The 22,089-nt window shown below is 36.1% G+C and overlaps 1 protein-coding gene across 1 annotated transcript in view; it reads left to right on the top strand.

Moving 5' to 3' along the window:
* The window catches only part of si:dkey-11f4.7 (piezo-type mechanosensitive ion channel component 2), a 117,447-nt gene that overhangs the window by 31,637 nt on the left and 63,721 nt on the right, over positions 1-22,089 (top strand). Inside the window, exons 10-23 of the mRNA XM_043248937.1 lie at positions 785-893; positions 3,191-3,348; positions 4,187-4,450; positions 5,010-5,118; positions 8,047-8,228; positions 10,395-10,543; positions 10,884-11,051; positions 12,155-12,196; positions 12,859-12,891; positions 16,102-16,199; positions 16,600-16,763; positions 17,066-17,242; positions 17,652-17,798; positions 19,660-19,860. Of these exons, the coding sequence (XP_043104872.1) occupies positions 785-893; positions 3,191-3,348; positions 4,187-4,450; positions 5,010-5,118; positions 8,047-8,228; positions 10,395-10,543; positions 10,884-11,051; positions 12,155-12,196; positions 12,859-12,891; positions 16,102-16,199; positions 16,600-16,763; positions 17,066-17,242; positions 17,652-17,798; positions 19,660-19,860 (2,001 nt within the window). The remainder of the gene's footprint in view (positions 1-784; positions 894-3,190; positions 3,349-4,186; positions 4,451-5,009; positions 5,119-8,046; positions 8,229-10,394; positions 10,544-10,883; positions 11,052-12,154; positions 12,197-12,858; positions 12,892-16,101; positions 16,200-16,599; positions 16,764-17,065; positions 17,243-17,651; positions 17,799-19,659; positions 19,861-22,089) is intronic.

The following is a 22,089-nucleotide window of genomic DNA, read 5'->3' as shown; positions in this document are numbered from 1 at the left end:
AAGGCTTTTGTGTTAAGGATTAAATTAATTTCAGTAGTTCAGTACTTTTTCAATGTGTCATTCCATTTATTTATACATAAGTTCCGAAAATTACATTATTGTTACATTGCCACATGGTAGTTATTCAATAAAATCAATCCTTCTAATATGTAGTTTACTCTATACTGCCTCAGCAAGCCTGTGTCTCTAATGACAATGTGCAAATTAAAGAACATGGATGCATTTCCACAATGACCAAAACAGTCTATCATAAGCAGCAAAAATTTATATTTTTGGAAAATGTCTTTCTCTGGCATTCCAAATAACATAATATGTGTGGAAAAAAACTCTTCATGCTCTCTTCTCTGTGGTGCCTCCTCCTGGCAGCAATAATTCCAGCGATGTCAGGTGCAAAATTGAATAAGATATGCTTTTTAGCTGGTAAATAACGGCACTAAAACCAGTAAATTGACTACTGCTAAATTATGTCACATTATTTATGCAAATATTCTCCTGCCATATTACTGCCATACTATTAGTAAATCTGGCCCAATGACTACTTTATGTTCTTTATATTAAAGAGGGTCCATGTATTGATATTACCTTTCTTGAAATAATTAAACAAGGGCATTTAAACGTTGACAACCCAAACTATTAAACATAATTAGAGCAGTTGTCAGCAGTGCTATATGAATTTGTTAGTGATGAAAAATTGTGAGGTAATGATTAAAAAAACAGAATCACTTGTTATTTTATAAGATAGTGTTATCATTCTGTAAAAACTTCCGATCTATGTCATTTTTAGTCCATGACATTGGTGTGGAAGAGGACATGGCAAAACCATGAAAATTCTGGAGTGAATTCCCTGATTCTGGAGGATGACAATCCAAATTGCTTTGCTTTTTCATCAGAAGGTAAGTGAATATAGAAAGTCTACATTATGTGCCCAAAGTCATGTACACACAAAACAAGCTAGCTGAAGAAACAACTACGAAGTTTTAGAGTAGTTTGAAAGTTGTCAAAACAAAACAAATATCCCAATTTAAATTGAGTTTAGCAAGCAAACATTAGCTGAACACATTGTCTTTCAACTGATCTAACATTTATTATTCACTTCAAGGCATTTGCACCTGAAATATGACATGTTTAGCAATCAGCAAATCACACAAAACAGAGAGCATTTATTCACTTCCAGCTAAAGACCTCTCACAACTGTCTGCTCACACAATACAATACAAACATTTAAAAATGCAGGAAGTCAATAAGATATTTGAAACAGGACAAGGATCCAAGGCCATGTGCTCACATAAAGACAAGACTGTCAGGACAGGATCCTGACATAATTCCTAGTCTGAGAAATATATAAAAAAAATAAAGATCTTATGTATTTATCTGGCACCATCAAAAACAAAGCAATACCTAAATGGGTTGCACTTTATTTTGATTGTCCTCTTGTAGACATTTAGACATAAGTAATTTGCAACAACATGTCAAGTAATTCTTATTCATTTACAACTACATTTCTACAAACTCTCAGAGTAGAACGTTAGGGTTAACAGTATAAGTTGACATATACTTGCAAAGTTTCTGATAGTATGTTGTGGATCCATCACCATAAAGTGTTAGAAGATATTAAGCAGACAGTCTACTAATACTCTAATAACTTCTTGTTAACTTGTGGTATAAAGTCTAAAGTGGACTATTGAAATAATGTATTATCTCTAAATGAGTCCATGGTACAGCAAAGTCATTAATCTCATGAACATTCAGACTGCAAGTTGTAATTATCAACATACTGTAATTTTGAGCAATTATGCTAAATTATGATATGGTGTGACTTTAATATCCCTGATTTACTTTCAGAGTTGGGCAACTTCCAAATTATAATACATTATTTATTACTATTTACTGTCTTTTAAAAGTAATTAGTTATATTACAACATTACTTTTAAATTACTTTTGCAGATGTAACTGCAGATGTATGACAAGCCAATCTAAATAGCTAAAATGTTTATTGCAGGCTAAAATGGTATAATATGACTGTGTAGGTCTACAAATCTACAGCATAATGTAACAGGTACAGTGAAGACTTATGACACAATACAGTAAGTAACAATGACTGTCAGAATTACAAAAGTACTATATGTTTTAAATAGGCCTGTTAAGTGATAATGTTTTTAAAATCTAATCACATAATGTGTCGATTAATTCATAAAATTAATCTCAAAATAACAAGATTAATTAACATGCACATCAATTTATTAAGCAACTAATTATATTATTGTGTGCCTGTTAAGAAAGTTGCTTTATAACACACAATGCATATTTATGAAATTATAAAACAAAAACAATAATTTCAATAAGAAACTAACAGCGCCAGTAGACAATCTCTGATAATGAAGTTAATAAGGCAGTTAAGGAATTCTTTCAGATTGATTTAATTGATTCAGAATGGCTCACTGAATCATTAATTCACTTTTCTGTTTAAAAACATCACAATGAAACACCGCTCTGTATTGATCTGAGATGCACAATAGTTCTCCTAGGGATTTATTTTCACTGGCTCTGGCTTACTGTGTCTAAAATGTAAGTATTCACACCTTTATAGTCAGTGATAATTCTGAAAGAAAATACACAATGTTCATAGTAACACATGCAACTTTTACGCGCATCTGACAGAACCGCTTTGGTGATGAGGTTAGGTTATTTTAGCAAATACTTTGCTCTGTAAATTCTGTTCAACAATTAATTTGAAGAGAGTAGCCTAAACTTTATCATTCAACTAAATCTACACACATGCATTTTAATGGATCATGCTCCGTCCACATCTTTGAATGAGTTCTGTAGCGTATTCTTCAACGGCTCAGGTCTATGACTCTATTCAGGGACTGCTAAAGTTACATTTTAAAACCAGTATTTTGAAACCTACAGCTAGAAATGTGTATTAATATTTACAAGTAAATTGAGAACTAAATTATTTCAGGTTAAAATGTATTGTTGTAATGCGCTGAAATTGTAACGAGTATAATATTACCAAAATTGTAATAATAGATTCCATTCCTGAGTTACAGCACAAAGTAATACTGAGTTACTGTAATTCAAAGTTACTTTTGTAAAGCGTTACTCTCAACACTGTTTACTGTTCATATTTTTTGTTCTTGTTCACAATTATGAATCTCACTGTGTCCTTGTGTGTTAACTGCATGCACAGAATATACTGCAAAGAAGGAAAACTGTGGTGGAGGGAATGAAATACTGAATGACGTGGATTCTCTATCATCTACTGATGCACCAGGACCTACTGCTTTAAACCAGCTTGGACAATTCATAATGAAACAAAGCTATTTAATTGCTCTTATCTTCACAATGGTAATATAATTTTTACGGCCCCAATGTATGTTGCTTTGTGATTGAAGTATACATGTTTAAAAAAAATACAGATGTTAAAGATTTCTGTTAAAATAGGAATTATTTTCAAACACTTATACTTCACTTATATAAGAGAAAAATCAGATAAACTTTCACTTTCAATTTTTTTTCTCAATGTGTTTAAACTTTGCTTTTAATTTCAAAAGAATAAAGAGTCAAAACACACAACTAATTTTCCTTTATAAGTCAAGCAAAGTATAATTCACCTTATTTAAAATATTGCTTTAAAAAAATTGCATAATGTGCTTTTTACAAAGCATTATGATGGCAATGGTTCTAATGGTTACAATTATTTTGGGAAATGCAGCCCTGGTCTCATCTTGATCCAGCTGTTCTTTGACATACATAATAATAAGGTGGCATCATCGACAAATGTCTCATAAAAATTCTAACTGGCACACTTTGCATTAAGCTGGCACATGTTGCTTTGAAGTCACCCATGCATTTCCCTGCAAAAATCCTCTAATTTTCCATTAGTTTGCATAAACAGATCCCACCCCAATTATATTTATATATTATTATTATTATTATTAACTATTTAAATTTTATATCTTCAGTTCCTATGCTAGTAAAATTTTAATTATTCATATGTGAGTAAAATAAGTAATTATCTTAATTATCTTAAATTTATATTTGGTTTCTTACTGGTATTTATTTGTTTTAGACATTTTCTGTGTTTGTATGCATATGAATTGTAACTTATCTTTTAATGCACTATCCATATTATGTCCTTACATTCATGCTTCTAATATGCTTGTTTTTCTTTGTATGCATCCAGGTATGGAGCATCAGTTATAATTCATGGCTTACGTTAGTATTACTGGTGTGGTCATGTGTAATCTGGATGTTGAAGGATCGGCGACGGTTCACAATGCTAAGCTCTCCATTCCTTGCTGTCTATGGGACATTGCTGCTAGTGCTTGCATTTATTAGTCAACTCCATCTTAACCATATTGACATTTTTCCTACTTTACCAAAGCATGTCCTGATTGACTTTGATGTCTATGGTTATTCAGTTCCCTGTGTTCACCTTGCTGCAAAGGTATGTGAAACTAAATCTCATGGTGGATCTTAATTAGCTATGTCTATTAGTGATGTGCATCTCCATGACTGAATACAAAAAAAAGATAGCCTTTTTTTTCTTTGGTTGAGACAGACAGCAAATCATTAAATACTAATTATAATTATAATCATAACAACTCATTTTGATGGCCCACTGCAAACAGTACAAGTAACTTTGCAACTGCATGTCATTAGATTATTAGTAGACTGTCTGACACTTTATCTTTCCAAATATTCTACTAACCTTAAACCTACTCTAACAATCTAAAGGATTAGTAGACAATGCATTAATTGCATCAATTATGGACCTGTATGTAGTAGTTCTTAGCAGTCCTTCACAAGGTATAAAAAATAGTACCTACTTCATCTTAGTGAGATTTGTGTTATAGTTAAAATTTATGACTAAATGTTATTGTATTGCTTTTTGTACCTGTGTAGATATGTGTAATAATGAAAAATCATTCTAAAGTGTTATCAAAATTTTATAGACTTATGTGTTTCTTCCCCATGTGTTTTACAGTCTAATTAATTATTTGCAGGTTTCTTATACGTTTAGTTTCTGGATTTTACTCAGACAAAAGTTGAAAGAAAAACAAGAAGAGGTGCTGCAGACAGAAGATCATTTAATGGAAGTCAAAGTACAATCATGTATGTATATTTATTCTTCTTTTTATATATAGTCAGATTTCAGGAATGCACAGTGTAAACAGGTCAGTTTATGCAAGAGCGTGCAAGATCCACGGCTATCACCATACCTCATCACATTCAAAGCCACCTAGCCCTTCACTTCACATCCACTCTACCTCAATTAAGAGTCCTGACATCTTCATCATTGTTGATATTCCTGCCGTTTACCAATCCTTCACCGGTGTGTTCAGTAAAGAACGAGCCACCCAGTTACCACCTCACTGGCGTAGTATTGTAGTATTGACCAGCCGCCATACGCCAAACTACCACACGGAAAGGTCTATTCTCTCTCTCTCATCCTGAACATGAGGCTATGGAGGAATACACCTAGGAAGCCCTACATCGGGGGTTCATCAGACCGTCCATGTCACCAGCCTCATCCAGTTGTTTCTTTGTGGCCAAGAAGGATGGTGGCCTCTGTCCCTGCATAGACTACCGGGTACTGAATGATGCAACGGTAAAGTTTGCCTACCCACTTCCACTGGTTCCATCGGTTTTTGAAGAACTCAGCGAAACTCGTATCTTCACCAAACCTGATCTCTGCAGCACTTACAATCTCATCCGTATCCAAGAAGGAGATGAATGGAAGACCGCCTTCATCACCATGACCGGACACTATAAATATCAGGTCATGCCCTATGGGCTTGCCAATAGTCCATCCATATTCGAGAATTTCAGGAATGACATCTTCCGAGATTACCTCCACCATTTTATCCTCATCTACATTGACAATACATTTATCTATTCATGTAACTTAGATGAACATCAGTCCCATGTCCGTCAAGTCCTCCAAAGTCTTCAAAAGCATAACCTCTATCTCAAGGCTGAAAAATGCGAATTCCACCAGACTACCAACTCCTTCTTGAATACATGATATCAGTGGAAGGGGTGCATATGACTGCTGAGGCACTATTCACCCATGTATTCAGGAACTTTTGATTCCCAGAGGATATCATATCCGATAGAGCACCGCAGTTCGTCTCCATCAGTCAGTCTTTCTTCCTGTTATCATCCCAACAAACGGCCAGACTGAGCGGAAAATCCAAGAAATCTCCCGATACCTCCATACCTACTGCTCACAAGATCCAATGTGTCCTAGGATATCAACCATCTCTGTTTCCATGGTCTGGGGATGCCTCTGAAGTTCCTGCGGTGAATCACTGGTTCCAGGAGAGCGAGAGGGTGTGGGACTCCATCTGCAGCGGGCAGTAAGGAGGCATACGGAAATCACCAACCGTCATAGGTTACCTAATCCCACATATCTTCCAGGAGACAAGGTATGGCTCTCTATCTGCCTCCGGCTGCTCTGTAAGAAGCTGAGTCCCCGCTACATAGGGCCATTCACCATCCATTCCCAAATCAATCCCGTCACTTACCGCCTGAACCTACCTCCACAATACCGGATTTCCTGGTTTCCTTATTTAAACGTCACACTGACTCAGTCTTTCCTCCCTCAACAGAACCAGAACCCGCCTCCCCCTCGACTGCCGGTGATGGAACGGCCATCTACAATACCTCATAGACTGGGAGGGGTTCAGTCCCGAGGAGAGATCTTGAGTTTCCCGCTATGACGTTCTGGACCCTGCTCTCCTTGAGGAATTCCATTGACAGCATCCTGACCTGTCACCCAGAGTCACCCATGGAAGGGGTAGTGTCACACCCTTAACACGTTCCCTCAGTCCCAGTCACCAGGATCAGTCACCGCCCACTTAATCCCCAACACACCGCTGAACCATCAGCTGAGTACTAATTGTCAACACCTGCACCCGCAATCAACCACAACCTTTGGCTGGAATCAAAGTTACATGGACACTATTGCTTTGACCTTCTCCTTTGTCGCTCCTTGTCTCCCTGTGCTCCAAGGAAGTCTGCCTTTGTGTACCTGTTTTTGAGGGAAGTACTTTTGCTTGTACTGGGATATTCAATGAATGTGAACTTACCTGATTGCCTGTGTTTGAAGATACAAGTGTTGAACACATTACTCACCTACTTCACCTGTGTTGATTTATAAGTTTATAACTTCCTTCTCTCTTCTGTGTGTGGACTTGACAATTGCAGTGTTAGATCCCTGCTAAAAGAAACTGTTAAAACCAGACTACACTGGTTGGCTGGTCTAAGCCAGAAGTAGCTGGTCTCCCAGCTTGACAAGGCTGGTTAGGCTGGTTTTAGCTGGTCGTTCCAGCTAAGAGTGGCCAGAAATCTCTTAGCCTGCTGATCAACTTGCTTGGTGCAATGCTGAAAAGTTGCTGCATTACATTTTTAACACAAAAAAAAAAAAAAATATCTGAAGATTTATATACTGCAGAATAAACAGATAGCACAATATAAGCAGATAGCACACAACATCACAAATCTAACAGCAGTTATGTGGATATACAACATATAATACATATCGATTTGTGTCTTGCATTTAAGCATTTCAAGGCACTTCAGTAGATATTTAATGTTACCTATGTTTTGTCAATGTTAAAATAATTTATCATGAAACATTAAAAATTAGGACAGGCTTTTACTCTAGTCTTAATCACTTTATTCAAATTAAGCAAAACAAAACAACAAAGTTTTCTTTCGGAAGCCTTCATGCATAGGCTTGTACTAAGTGTACTAAAAACACTTGTACTAAAAAACACCTTTGGCCATTGTGTCATTTGTCCGGTCACAGATACCACAGATACTATATGGACAGTCCAACCCAATATGTTTTTTCAACATATCTTGGTCTGTCAATTATTATACATTCTTTTTTACATTTAATTTTTTTGCAAGCTAAGTTGCTTTCACAAGGTGACAGTTGAGGACAGTCCAGTCATTTATATGTCCTTTATGTTAACACCTTATCCTAATTGCAAAATAAGTAATCCAATTTAATTGTGTATGTTTCTATTATAGGTGACATCAGTTATACCTCTCCAATGATGATTATGTTGGGAGCATTAGTTAAAGGCATTTTGGTGAAGTACTGGATCTTCTGCTGCTGCTTTATGTTCTTCTTTGTCAGTTTCTCTGACAAAGTAGCAGTCTACAAAATCCTCTATATCTGCTTATTCCTCTTCTTTGTGGTTCTGTATGAGGTGAGCTCACACCAAGTTAACCTTTTCCAAGCAATATTTTAACCTGTAAACCTGTAGAGTCTCTTACATTAAAATGCTTATAACTTTACTTAACCAATGAGCACTACTTTATGTTAAGCAACCACATTTCTGAATTAAAAAGAAAAATGTTTCGTGCATTACTGCTTTGTCTGGCAGAGAGGAATTTACATTTGTTTAATGGTTTTTGACTAACTATTAAAATAGTACTATCTATATAGTTATTTGTATTAGTTCATAGACCCTCTGAAGCAGCTTGAGTTGACAAAAGAGTCTATAAAGTATACATTCCCAAATTGATGTATATTGAGTATATATATCAATATAAAAACAGATGATATAAGGGGGCAAAATGTGTTAACATTTTATTTTATGGCCGAGGAGACGGTCACAGTCATGTTGGATATGACTGATGAATTGGGATCCCTACCAAAACACCATGGATGATGCCCCTTCCAGCATCCTGTGGGAGCCTCCCAAGCCCTCTCTGTTTGGCTTAGGCCGGAGCTCAACCACAAGAACCCAGCTACTGTTGTTAAAGCACTACCCACTCAGTAAGACTGGAACACGCGGAACATCCCACATTCTACTAAACAGAGACTTATGTAAGTCCCAGCCTTCCTGTAGCAAGTCTCAGAACATACTCATATGGACAATATTTCATTAAAATTGGAGGTGAATGAAACCTCTTAAGGTGACCCAGAGACCCTGCCGCAACCTTCATCGCTCATAGCATGTGAGGTCCGTCACGGTGCAGAGTTCTTTTAGAGCTTCCGGGTATGCCACCCTATACTGCAGATCCTGCAGTGCCTTAGCCTGATTGACCTTCAACAACACCATAGCGTGTACTGCAGATGCAGCTTCTCCACAGGCCACATAAGTACTACTGATTAGAGCCGACGAGTGTCCACAGGCACAGGGGGGAGCACAGGATTCCCCAGCCAAGTGGTAGCGGCATTTGGACACAATTGCATCCACAATTGCACCTGCTCCACTGGGGGGACCCCTATTTACCATCAAATGTGGTGAGGAAGGAAGAGCCACCGGTTTCTGGCAATGAAAGGTGCCGTCTATGTTCTTGTGAGCTCTTCATGCACCTCCAGTAAGAATGGTACCAGGGTAGGGACCTGAGAACCAGCGTGAGCCACCTCTAAGTATCAGGCATTCAAGTTTCCACTCAAGCCTCATTTTAAAACACTCAAAGTAGATTGGTCTCTCAAAGCAAGATCCCAATTTGTTGGTCATATCCGACATGACATGGAGTAAAACATTTTTAAACATTGTTTTGACAGGGTAGTTTGGACACAAAAAGACATCAAGAATATAAAACTGTGGGTAGCAGTTGGTGCCTTGCCCAAAGGTCTCACCTCAGTCATAGTATTGATGGTGGAGAGAAGGTTGATTATTCATTCTCCTGATACTCAAACCTATGCCTGCTTAAACCTCTGTTCCTATGCCCTTTATGCCACAACTATTCCTACCATTTTTTCCTGTTCAAAACCTGGAACTACAAGGTCAAGAACTTATGCTCAAACTGCTGGATGTGCATTTTTGCACTTATTTTATGTTTTTGTTTGTTTCTGTTACGTTGTTGATTCAGTCACAAAGCATAAAATACACTTTAAAAAGTGGCTGACCAAAGAGATTGCTTTATTCACATGCCTGGAGCTACTGAAGCAGCTTGGTGGTGCTTAAGCACAAACAGTCTTACAGAGCACACAGAAGTAAGTAGATGAAGAAGATGAGCCGAGGCAAAATTAATGTAGAGCTGCTGGTTTTGTTGGTTTCTGAAAGAAAATCTTGTGTACTGGGTTATGAATATATATATATATATATATATATATATATATATATATATATATATATATATATATATATATATATATATATATATATATATATATATAATGATATATTATATTTTTCTGTGTCATTGTTTTTCTCAAAAAGCATTTAATTATATATATATATATATATATATATATATATATATATATATATATATATATATATATATATATATATATATATATATATATATTTGTGTTTTTTTTTTCTGTATTAATTATATGTAATGGAATTTAATTGCTCTTGGAAATATGTCACATTATGGGTTGTGAATTCTATTGACGTAATGCCTGTGTTTAGGTACATTATGACGTGTGGAGGGCAGTCTTGAAGCATTTCTGGGCAGTAGTGGTTGGATACTCTATATTAGTGTTGATCCTGATCTACGTGTACCAGTTTAAAAGTGTCTGTAACCTGTTCCAACAGATATTAGGCATACCAGAGGAAAGGTAAGTACTGCTATGTATACACATATACTTTATTATTAATTTGTAAGTCATAAACAGTGACATGTGGGTTAATATTTGCTTTTTAAATTGATTTCAGGGGCATATTTTCACTTTAGAGTGTTTTGCTTGTGTGTCTCTCTCTCTGTCTCTCTCGCAATCTCTCTCTCTTGAACAACACTGAAATATATCTGTTATCATCTTTCATGTCAAATTCTTGCCATTGTTCAGTTAACCACTATTTTTACACATTCTAATGCTATACAGAGGTGGCATTACACTGAGTACTTTTACACTGCATTGTTCTTACATAAATGTAATATATGTGTTTATTTTGTGTCAGGTTGCGAGACATTGGGCTTGAACAGTTTGACACCATTGAACTATTTGCACGAATCTTACTGCCAGCCTGCTTCCTTCTGGCCTGCATTCTTCAGCTGCATTATTTCAACAGTGATTTCCTTTCTCTAACTGATCTTCAGGCAGTAGTGACAAGGAACAGAATTAGCAGGTTTGTTAAAATAGTCAAGACACACAAACACAACACACATGAATCCTTTAAAAATAAATCAGACCCAGGAAAGCTTATATTCAATACCATCTAATTCATCAACTCCACAACATTCAGTTCTTTGTCAATTATAGTAAGTATAATCTAGTTTAATCTAGGGGTATCAAACCCACCCTGAAGGCTTCTTTATCAAACACACTCAATTCAGTTTTTTTTCAGTCTCTACTAATCACTGCTTTTGAGCATGCATAATCATCCAAAAGTGTTTAAAACTACCTAACTACCTATTTTTTCCATTTACTAACCTCTAGTCTTGTGTCTTCTGCTGACAATATAACAATTTTCATATTTGATAAATAACATACTTGTGCCTCAGAGTGAGAGGATGAAACCCAATAAATGCTGCGGTGGATGACTGCTGTTTGGGAACACAGTCGTGTAAGACAATTATACAGAAATACTTTGAGACTTTGCTCAGGCATTTTAGAAGGATCATAACAACATTTCAGATGCTGCGGATGAGATCAATCCAGTCAAGTTATCCCATCTCGTAGCACAGTCACATGAATTTGTTGGATTACTTAAACATAGATCTTTCTTCAATTTATATACATGTAAACAATTTATTTATTTTTATTTGCAATTAAGACAATTAAGAATTAAGACAAAGCATCCCAATCAAACTTTGTTCAAAGCACCCACCCACCTACCCAGCGGCCTTTTTACAATGGGAGCATACTGAGTACACAAGGACGTTAACAAAACAAACAAAAAAAAAAAAAAAAAAAAAAAGCTGCAGAGATCATAACACATAGGTTACAGGCAATGATGTAGAGAAAAATGTGAAAAAGTACTGTTTTTATCAGGTGTGTTGATGAAGGAAAAGGTAAGGACTCATGTCCAAAATGGGCCTTTATTTAAATTCTCAACAAAAAACTAATCAAAACTACACATTAAGGAAAAACATAGGTACAGATACAGCACAGATAGGTAAGGAATAGCTGGACATGGCAGGGTCTATACAAGCCAAGGCAAACCAAAGCAGTACATTTCTTTAAATGTTACATTTATAATTATATTAATTTTCTATGGTGTAATTTCAGAGAAGAAGACCTGAGGGAAACACTAAAGGGGATTTTTGATATGTGAGTATTTGACCACTAGCAGCTTTAGTTTAAAATGTCCCAATGTTTTATTATTGCAATACTTGGGTCTCAGAGAAAATGCTAGGGTTTAGTTGTGTTGGTTAGCATGGGAAATAGCAGTGGTGCAGTGCTTAGCCATACCCGAGGAAAAGTACAGATTTCTTACCAGAAAATTCAAGTTCAGAATATTATTTGAATAAAAGACATTTATTATACTTTAAAAAAAATAAGTAAGTTTGTATGCAAGTATGAAATGTTTTTTGTTTGTTTGTAAAGGTACTTAAGTATTAAAAGTAAGAGTACAAGAAATTGAAAAAGAATCAAATAAATAAAGAAATACAAGTTTATACAGAGTTCGTGTGGCAAGATTGTGTTCAGTTTAAACTCTTTTTTCCTGCCATTTTGCATTTTGGTTAAGCATAGGAGGCATTTCACATGGTATTTTGTGTCTTCCATTTTAACAAAAAGAAGTATGTATACACATATATATACAGTATATATATATATATATATATACAGTATATATATATATATATATATATATATATATATATATATATATATATATATATATATATATATATATATATATATATATATAGTGCTCAGATGTAAATGTTAAAACTCTTAATAAACATTGATTTTGTTTTTACTCACTACAGGATGAAGAAAAACACTGAGAAACTGAAGAAATGGTGAGTAAAAGGTGAACACAAACCTAAGTTCATGTAAAAGTTCATTAGAGCAGTGGTACCCAACCACATTTTTGGTGTACCCCTGACTCAATGAAGCACAATTGTTAGTTTATCTAAAGTCATTTTTGCTTGTTAGTACGGTTAAACTGCATTGTAAAAACATTGCGCCATTAACATTAATTTTCCGGCAGCAGGGGTGCCAGTAATGTGCTGATAATTTACAGCTTTTCATTTTTACAGCATGGTACTGTTTTACTACAATGGAAATTAACTGCTCCAATTTCTTCAAACTGTATAAGTTTAAATTACTAGTATTCATATGGTGTTAGTAATGTGAAATTATATCACTTGAGTCCACTAACAAAAAAATCTCAGAAAAAACAGAAAACACTTTAAATAACAAAAAAAATCTCTTGAACTCAAATCATTGCAGGTCATCATCAGCTATATCACACATGCATGTGCAGAAATACTTTTAAAAACTCATTGCTGCTTCAGCAACTGCACAGTTACTGTCTTTAAATAAAGCACATCGGTGTTCATGTCTCATCATGACTCTACTCTCCAGCACATTCGTGACCCACAAAACTACATTAAAATAACAGATCTCTCTTGAGCAGAAACACATTAATACAGTTCAGTTAAATATTCACTCTCATTATTTGTTCATGACTGTTGCATAACATATTTCAGTAAAAAAAAAAAAAACTTTTGTTTGTGTGATTAATTTTACTGTTAGATTTTACAAAATAACTATATGTTTTTGTTTTAATTAATTAGTTTAGTTTATCGCTGTTAAGTTACATTTAAAGCTGTTTTTTCTGTATATCTTTAACCCTTTAAACCCCACAACAAAATCATCAGTTCTAAATGAACACTTATAATGTGTGCTTAAAGTAACACTGAATCAGTGAAGTTAATGAGATAATTCTGTAATAAATGATTGAGCATTAGTGATGAACAGCTAACAAACAGAATCACTGAATGAAAACTACAACTACCTTCAGACATAAAGACATTCAGTTTCTCAAGATCTGACTAAAGAACTCCTGAATCAGCACAACCAGCTTCACACATTACTAACCAGACTGTTATTTCTGTCAGACGCCTACAGAAGTGCTTATTGAGAATTAAAAAAAATGTACGTGTTGTTGATATTCTTGTTTTGGACCACTATGACGGAGATCAGTATTAGATTCAATTCAATTCCTGAAGCTAGATTTTTTTTATATTTGTTTTTTGGCTGTTTAAAACACATTAGTTATGACTAAATAGAGCCAAGGTAAAATCTGTAATATTATTAGTTCTGTTTTGCTTGTGATGTAACCATCCCTAAACACTTTTATAAAATATAGATTTTTACCCCTTTAGTTATGTCTTATCTTACCAAAGCAACTAGCAACTAATGACTGTTAAAAACATCATTAAAAAAAAAAAAAAAAAAAACCTGTGTTATGCTATAAAACACAGATCAAGAATCAGGATATGAATCTCAACAACGGTGACAATCAACTAAAATAAATAAACAGATCAACTCTGAACATCATAAAACCTGCTACTAAAACTTAAACAAAACAAAAGTAAAAAATAAAAGCACATCGAAGGAATTAGAGAAAGAAGACAATTCAGATGCTTATTTATTCACACCACAATGCAGGCTGAGCCACGGGTGAGGTTTGTTTTGGTACCCAGCATGCATTGCATCATGAATCTTTTGATTTGCCATTGTTGAGATTCATATGCTTATGCCCTAGTACTAAAGGTTTTGTGCATAACAAGCCTTTAATTTGATATTTTGCAGTACCGTAACATATCATAAAAATATTAAGCTAATAATAAACCACACCATATAATTAGTTTACCACCTGAACGAGATCAGTGAAGCAGGCCACTTTATGAAGACTACAACACATAAATATTTATTTACAATTTTTTTTCTGGGTTTTTTTCTTTTTGTATTGCTCTAAGAAATGTGTTTCACAAAACAAAAATCTAGTGTTGAAAATGAAGGATGAAAAGTCCAACTAAATCAAACTCTGATCACCGCGATGGTGAGGTCAAATGAAATGTTTCCAACAAATCATCTAAATGTCTACTCTCAAATATTTTAGTAGCTATATGACAGAAATAAAGTATAACGTGTGAAGCTGGCGATGCTGTTTGCAGAGTTGCTTAATCATCCTCTGCTGTTTTATTTCAGTTGATTTCTTCTAAGGCTGTGGCTGTCAGTTGTCGTTTCATTTCTTGCTCTTTTCTCCAGTGATTCTGTTTGATAAGAGCAGCTGTTCATCATTGGCTGAATTCATTCATTAGTGTTCGATCTCTCTGTCAGGTGGACTACGTTAGTAAACTCATGTAGAGAATAGTGAATGAGGAAGTAGGGTGTGATTTGGACTGCAGAAGGTTAATTTTTCAAAAACAACAAACATTACCCAGAATGCATTGATTTTCAGAGGGTTTTACTTTCAGAATATGCAGGTTTTAAAAAAAAAATGATGGTAGGTCAGGACATAAAATAGGATTAGATATTTGTGTTAACATATTTAATTAAATTTTTTAGCATTTAACTGTTTTAATTAATTCTGATGAATCTGTTTTTTGCGATTGTGATGAACTAATTCAAATTTAGTCTAGAACTACACACAGCACAAACAACACCTCTGCATTTCCCATTTCTCCCAACATGGGGACAGGAGAATACCCAACATTAGGACTTGTCAATAAATGGGAAAACAAAGTAACTGGCATTGCTTTTTTCAAAAAAGTAATGCGTTATTTTACTAGTTACTTGAAAAAATAACTCATATAAGTGTGAAAGTAAGTGTGCATAGTCTTCGTCCAAATTGCCACAAGTGTCTACAAGGACATTTGCGTATCACAAAAATCATTGGCAGAGAAAATTTGAGCACTTGTTAGACAAAAGCCGATATAAAAAAAACCTTGCTAAACCTTATCAACTCACAGCCCCAAAGGTCTAAGAATATTTTGATTTATTCTCATGGTTATAATTATAGGTGACACATTTATAGGGTGGAAGGTCTGTCTGTACTTTACTGTTATTATAAAATGTTTACACCTGTATACACATCTTCTAACAACAGTAAGATGATGTACCTCTTTTTGTGTTTCCAAATTAAAGCACTGAACTATATGTAATTTAAAATCAGAACACATCTCATCTGTGGTATATGTTCTTTTTTTCCATTAAAGGTTGAAGGAAAAACAGATCTATGGAAAATGTGGTGATCAAATAAATAAATCTTCTTCCTCCTTGGACAAGCATCATGAAATAGAATTAAACGATGATGGTAAGCAGGGCTTGACACTCACTTTTTTGCTCACCAGCCACTGTGGCTAGTGGTTTTCCAAATTTACTAGCCACTTTCACTGGCCACAATTTCTGTGTTAGGAAATTAAATTTTTAATTTACATATTTTTTTTGCCACAGATAAACAGAAACTCCATTTATTAACCCAGTTCACTACATTCACAACAGACATGTGCATACATTTCTTCACATAACCAACACTGAACCTCCTTGCGACATCCCATCATCTGCATGCAAGAACATCCCTATCTCCATGTATATTTGCAAAATATAATTAAGTTCATATTAGGTTAAACAGAATTTGACTGCTAAAACTTTCTGTAACAATATTTTAATATTCTAACAATGTAATTAAAATATCTGAATGTATCGTATCGCAGGGCCCGTAGTGAAGCAGTGGTTGGTGGTGATGGAAAGGGTGCACGAGTTGACCGTGCAAGCTGTTTTGTGGTTATGGAGAGGTCAGGAGCTGTGCTGGAGAATACTGGAGCTCCACAGCTTCAAACTAGTCTCTACCGGCATCATCTGTGTATGCGTGAAGGAGGTAAGACATAAACCGGCATACAGCATGCACGTAAAATTAGGGTGACCATACGTGCCATTTTACCAGGATGTGCCCTGGCCAGGATTTCTATATTGCTTTGATTCAAAGTACAATGTCCGACGCTGTCAACGGTGTATGACATCAGTCCTTGCCAAGATGTGTCCTGGTAAAATGCCACGTATGGTCACCCTACATAAAGTACCCGGATGCAGAATCCCCTTAACTAGAACATATACACCGTTGCAGATACACACACTCTTATATGAATATATTATTATATAAATATATAATATATATTTCAGGTATCGCTGATGAACATGTTGTTTTTTTTGCTGTGGACCTTTGCTCTGCCATACTCCAGACTGCGGCCTTTGGCTTGCAGTGTGTCTTCTGTGTGGGCCTGTGTGATTGTTGTGTGTAAAATGATGTACCAGCTCAAAATTATTAAACCATCTCTGTATTCTTCAAACTGCACAGCTGTAAGTATTATTTATGTAACTGCTTCCTTAGAAAGATACAGATGATGTTGCCAAGTGTAAACACATTGTGACCTGATTGACTGATTATCACATGTTGATGCCAAGTATAAATGCAGCCTCTATAGGACTGTTGCCCTCTAGAAGTTGAGCTACCTCTTGGGACCTGCTGTCCTGCACATTTTTCATGTTTCCCTCATCTAACGCACTATTTTGAGTTTGTGGAGCTTTTTCCTAATAAGATGATAATCTAAATCAGGTGTGTAAATTGGGGAGACATGCAAAATGTGCAGAGCCGTGGGTCCCAAGGTACGACCTTGTCAAAGTTCTCACACAGATCTCATTAGTCCACATCTGTATTACATCCAAAATTATGCATCCAAGTTCTTTAATAATCAAAATTTTTTCAAAGGGTTTGTCATCATCTAATGAGAGTTGGACAGGTGATAACAAAGCAGAGCTATTGAGGAATTCAGTTCTATATCTGGCACCAATAGATCCAGCAGTGTGGGTCGGTGGATTTAGGAAGTGTGAGGATCGCATCCTACCTTGCCTTTGGGTATTCTGCTAAGTATTTTTCTTTTCTTTTTAATTATGAAAATAATTGACTATATTGGGATATTAGCTCAAGGTACTAAGGACCCAAACCATTTAAATTACTAGAATTAATTAGCCAACTTTTTTAAATTTACACAAAACATAATAGGCAGTCAATTGTATATATAATTATGATCAAATTGGGCTAATATGTCACATTTGTTTTTGTTATGTTAAGCACTCTAGCAAAGTGATTCCAAACCATGTTACTGTATTCCTGGGGTGTATTCTAGAAATCCAGATTACTTTGTGATCTGCTAAACCCTGAACTCTTGGCTGATTAATCCAAACCATGTCAAAATCAAGTATTTGACCCCTTCACAAAACATGACTTAGTATTGCCAAACCCCGCCAATCACAGAAGTGAGACGTTTCTCCCAGATCTTTGTAGGTTTGCAAACATATCAGGTAGGATTTTGCCACACTCCTTGCTGCAGATTGTCTCCAATCTCGAACCTTCAGCTCCCTTCACAGATTTTCTGTGGGATTGAAGGTCTGGAGACTTCTTAATACACTCCTTTGTTGCCTTGAATGAATGAATGAATGAACCTTTTATGGAGGCCCGACTGTATGTGTGTGTGTGTAAATGTATAGACACACACACATTTGATAACTATATTGTAATAATACGTATTATTGGGCAGTATATGTTATGCCTACTGGTTCAGAAAATAAGTTGCAATGGCTACTTACAATGAACGTTATTTATGTTTTTGGAACCAAAAGCTGAGTTAATCTGCTTGCTTACCCTTAAACAAACCCATGTCATACAATCTGCTTTCTGGAATATTCCCTGGCCATGTATAATGTTTATGTATAATAAGTCAGCAAATGTATGATGCCTAGTGTCTATTGTGTAGAGCAGAGGTTTTCACTCCTGTTCTGGAGGACCTCCAGCACTGCACATGTTTTAGTTTGTCTCCCTTATCAGATACAGCTGATAGACCTATTGGTAAGCCCTGCACCCCTTGGTTACTAAGTTGCTCAGTGTTTTGGAATTAAATACTCCATGGAGTTTTGTATTAAATATTTAAAAATAAATACGGTGGATAACTGCAAGCAAGGGCTTACAGATCACCATGCAAACGGAGAAGTCTCATATTACAGTTGGTCAACACGCTCACAGATAACACTATTTAGGATCACCACTGTTCATGTATCACAGGGTTTGATTAAATTAATGTACAGTTAACCTGTTTAACACGAAGTGACAGTGTGACCTTTGTAGGTGTTTTTGACCTACATTTAAGTTTGTACATTACCATTGGACTCACTAACATTAATGTATCTAGTTTTAACGTTGAAATTTGAAAATTGTAACTTAATGTGTATGACAACCAGAAAATTAAATTTAAGGTTGAATGCTTAGGGACCTTGATTGCTCTGTTTTGTTCAGATTCAGGAAATTCAATAAAATAAAGTATATTGCCCATCCTCTCAGGATACATGGAATCAGTGTTACAAGTACCCCAGGCACATTGTTTTTCCTTTTTTGAATCATAAACCCCATAAAAATAATGCAAGCTTGTAGTCTACTAATGTTTCTCTATTGCACTGAAACCTACCAAATTTCACTCTCCATGCAATTGATACTCGACTACTAATTAATGAAATAAGGATTGTGAGATGAGAAAGATATACTAAATGTACAGTGCTGGGGTTCCTCCAGGAAGGGGTTGAAAATCCCTGATGTAGTATATTCCAACCTTAATAATGAACATTTCAATTTGGTGGTTCAAGTGTGCTTGATTAGGGTAACTTTCTATTTATCTAACAGTATGTTTGTTTTTGTTTTGTTTTTGTTGGGGATTCTATGTGAGTAGAATCACCTGTTAATTTTAGGCCTTCTTGTGTTTGATGTGACTGTCCATCGGCACCAGCTCCATCACCGTCTTCAAAATGGCCTTAAAGAAACACACAGCAGCATCATATTTCAGGATGTGACACATCAGCATCTAGACCATGGCATTATGCCATCCCTCAAATATTTTGCTAACTATTTCTTCTACAAGTTTGGTTTGGAGGTATGTGAAGTTGGTAAATTTAATTACTTACATACTAACTTCATTGATTCATTGATTCATTCATTCTTTCAGTTAGATCATTTTATTTTATTTTATTTTATTTTATTTCATTTTAGTTTAGTTTGATTTATTTTCATTTTAACAATTAAAAGAAGCTCATGAGATTTACAATTTATTTTACAAAAGGGTTCTGGCAAAGACAGACAGCAAGCATGAAAAAATTTGAATGTAAAAAACACATTTTTACAATTGCCAACTGGAGTGCCACAGACATTAAATACCCAGACTCCACCCCTGCTGTAACAGGCCAGGCCATCATAGGCACTAGGCCAGATCCCTGTGTTCCACCATGCTGCCCACTGAGGGTACATCAGTGTTCCCGTTGGTTCTGCTGGCACGAGTGCTTCTCATTTCCTCTTTGTGGTTCCTGCGAACCATTCGACTCTGCAATGCAATTCAGTTTGCCCAGGTGTCCCCCCAAGTTAAGAGGCATCCAGTTCAAGATACTGACACAGAAACACATTTTTGGATGAATTATTCCCCAAGATAGCAGCAATGAACATGAAAGACATATACCTCAGATGCCTCAGATCTCCCATGACACAGGCCATTCATGAGATTCACTTTCAAGAGTTGGGCATATCAGTACAAAGTCCTGCCCTTCGGGATGTCCCTGTCACCTTGCATCTTCACCAATGTTGTAGAGATGAGTTTGTTTCTCTGTGGAAACCGTGGGTGAACATCCTCAACTATCTCAACGACTGGCTCTTACTTGCACAGTCTCGCAATCAGTTGTGTGCACAAAGAAATTTGGTGCTCAAACACCTTCACTTAAATTTTCGGGTCAACTGGAAAATTGGCAAACTTGTGCAAATGCAGAGGATCTCTTTTCTCTGCATGGAGTTGGATTTGGTCAGCTAGACAGCACACCTCACCAAGAAATATGTTCAGTTGCTGCTGAACTGCTTCATGACTTCAAGCAGGACAGCGGTCCCACTAAAATATTTTCAGAGGCTCCTGGGGTATATGGCAGCAGCTGCGGCAGTAGTCCTGCTCTGAGACCTCCACAGAACTTTACATCGGCCTGCCACAGAATCTTCAGTCCGTGGTCTTGCAAACTAGTGCCTCTGGAGCAGGTACCAGTCATGCTGTGGAATTCACAGATGCCTTGGCCAACAGATGGGGTGCTATGTGCAGTGGGCATGCAGTATCAGGGGTATGGACAGGTCCTCATATGCATTGGCCTATCAATTGCCTCAAGTTGCTGGCAGTAGCTGATGAGCTGTCCCAAGCTGGACTTAAAGGGTAGTGGAGAAACCATTCACAGGTGGTCCAGCTAATTTGGAGATGTTCAGAGTTGCTCAGGTTGACCTGTTTACATCTCTAGAAACCACCCATTGCCAGTGGTATTACTCCCTAACCAAGGCAACACTTAACACAGATGCAATGACACACAGCTGGCCCTTGCTGGAAAAATGCATTTCCCCCAGTGAGCCTTCTAGCACAGACACTTTTCAAGATCAGGAAGTACGAGGGGCAGGTCTTGTAAGTGGCACCATATTGGCCAAACAGGACCTGGTTTCCAGAACTCATGCTCCTTGAGACAGCCCCTCCCTGGCCAATTCCTCTGAGAAAAGATCTGCTTTCTTTGAGACAGGGTACCCTCTGGCACCAACATCCCTCTAGCACCAACATCCAGAGGTTCTAGGTGACCTACCTCAGGAGGTAGCACTCACTATCGCTTTAGCACAAGCACCGTCCACTAGAGGGGCTTATGCATTAAAGTGGAATGTTGTTCCTCTCACAGTGAGGATGTTGTCATCGAATGTTGTTCCTCTCACAGTGAGGTCCCCGGAAAGTCCCTTCTTCAGGTAATGAAAGGTTACATACAGAACCGAGACATTTCAGCTCAGTATCTAAGTTGAAATAAAATGGCAAAAACACATACCTATTAACACAGAGCTTTGGTACTACATAGGGGCACGTGTTTACAGTATGTAGTAGTTGAAATATAAACAGTATTGAGAACAAAAGTGTCCCAAAAATATGATTTTTTAAAATATTTATTTTAAACAACAACAAATAACAAATTTCTGAGTATAATAAATTATTTTAGATTTTAGGATTAATTTAAAATGAGACAGCTAATTTAAAATGAGACAGAGTCTGCTATTTTTAATCTCCAATTTTTTATTTATCAGTTAAATTTTAATGCTTTTTTATGTTATT

This window comes from Puntigrus tetrazona, chromosome 9 (genome assembly GCF_018831695.1).
Source record: "Puntigrus tetrazona isolate hp1 chromosome 9, ASM1883169v1, whole genome shotgun sequence".
NCBI classification, from domain to species: domain Eukaryota; kingdom Metazoa; phylum Chordata; class Actinopteri; order Cypriniformes; family Cyprinidae; genus Puntigrus; species Puntigrus tetrazona.
This window is presented reverse-complemented; position numbering and strand designations above follow the sequence as displayed.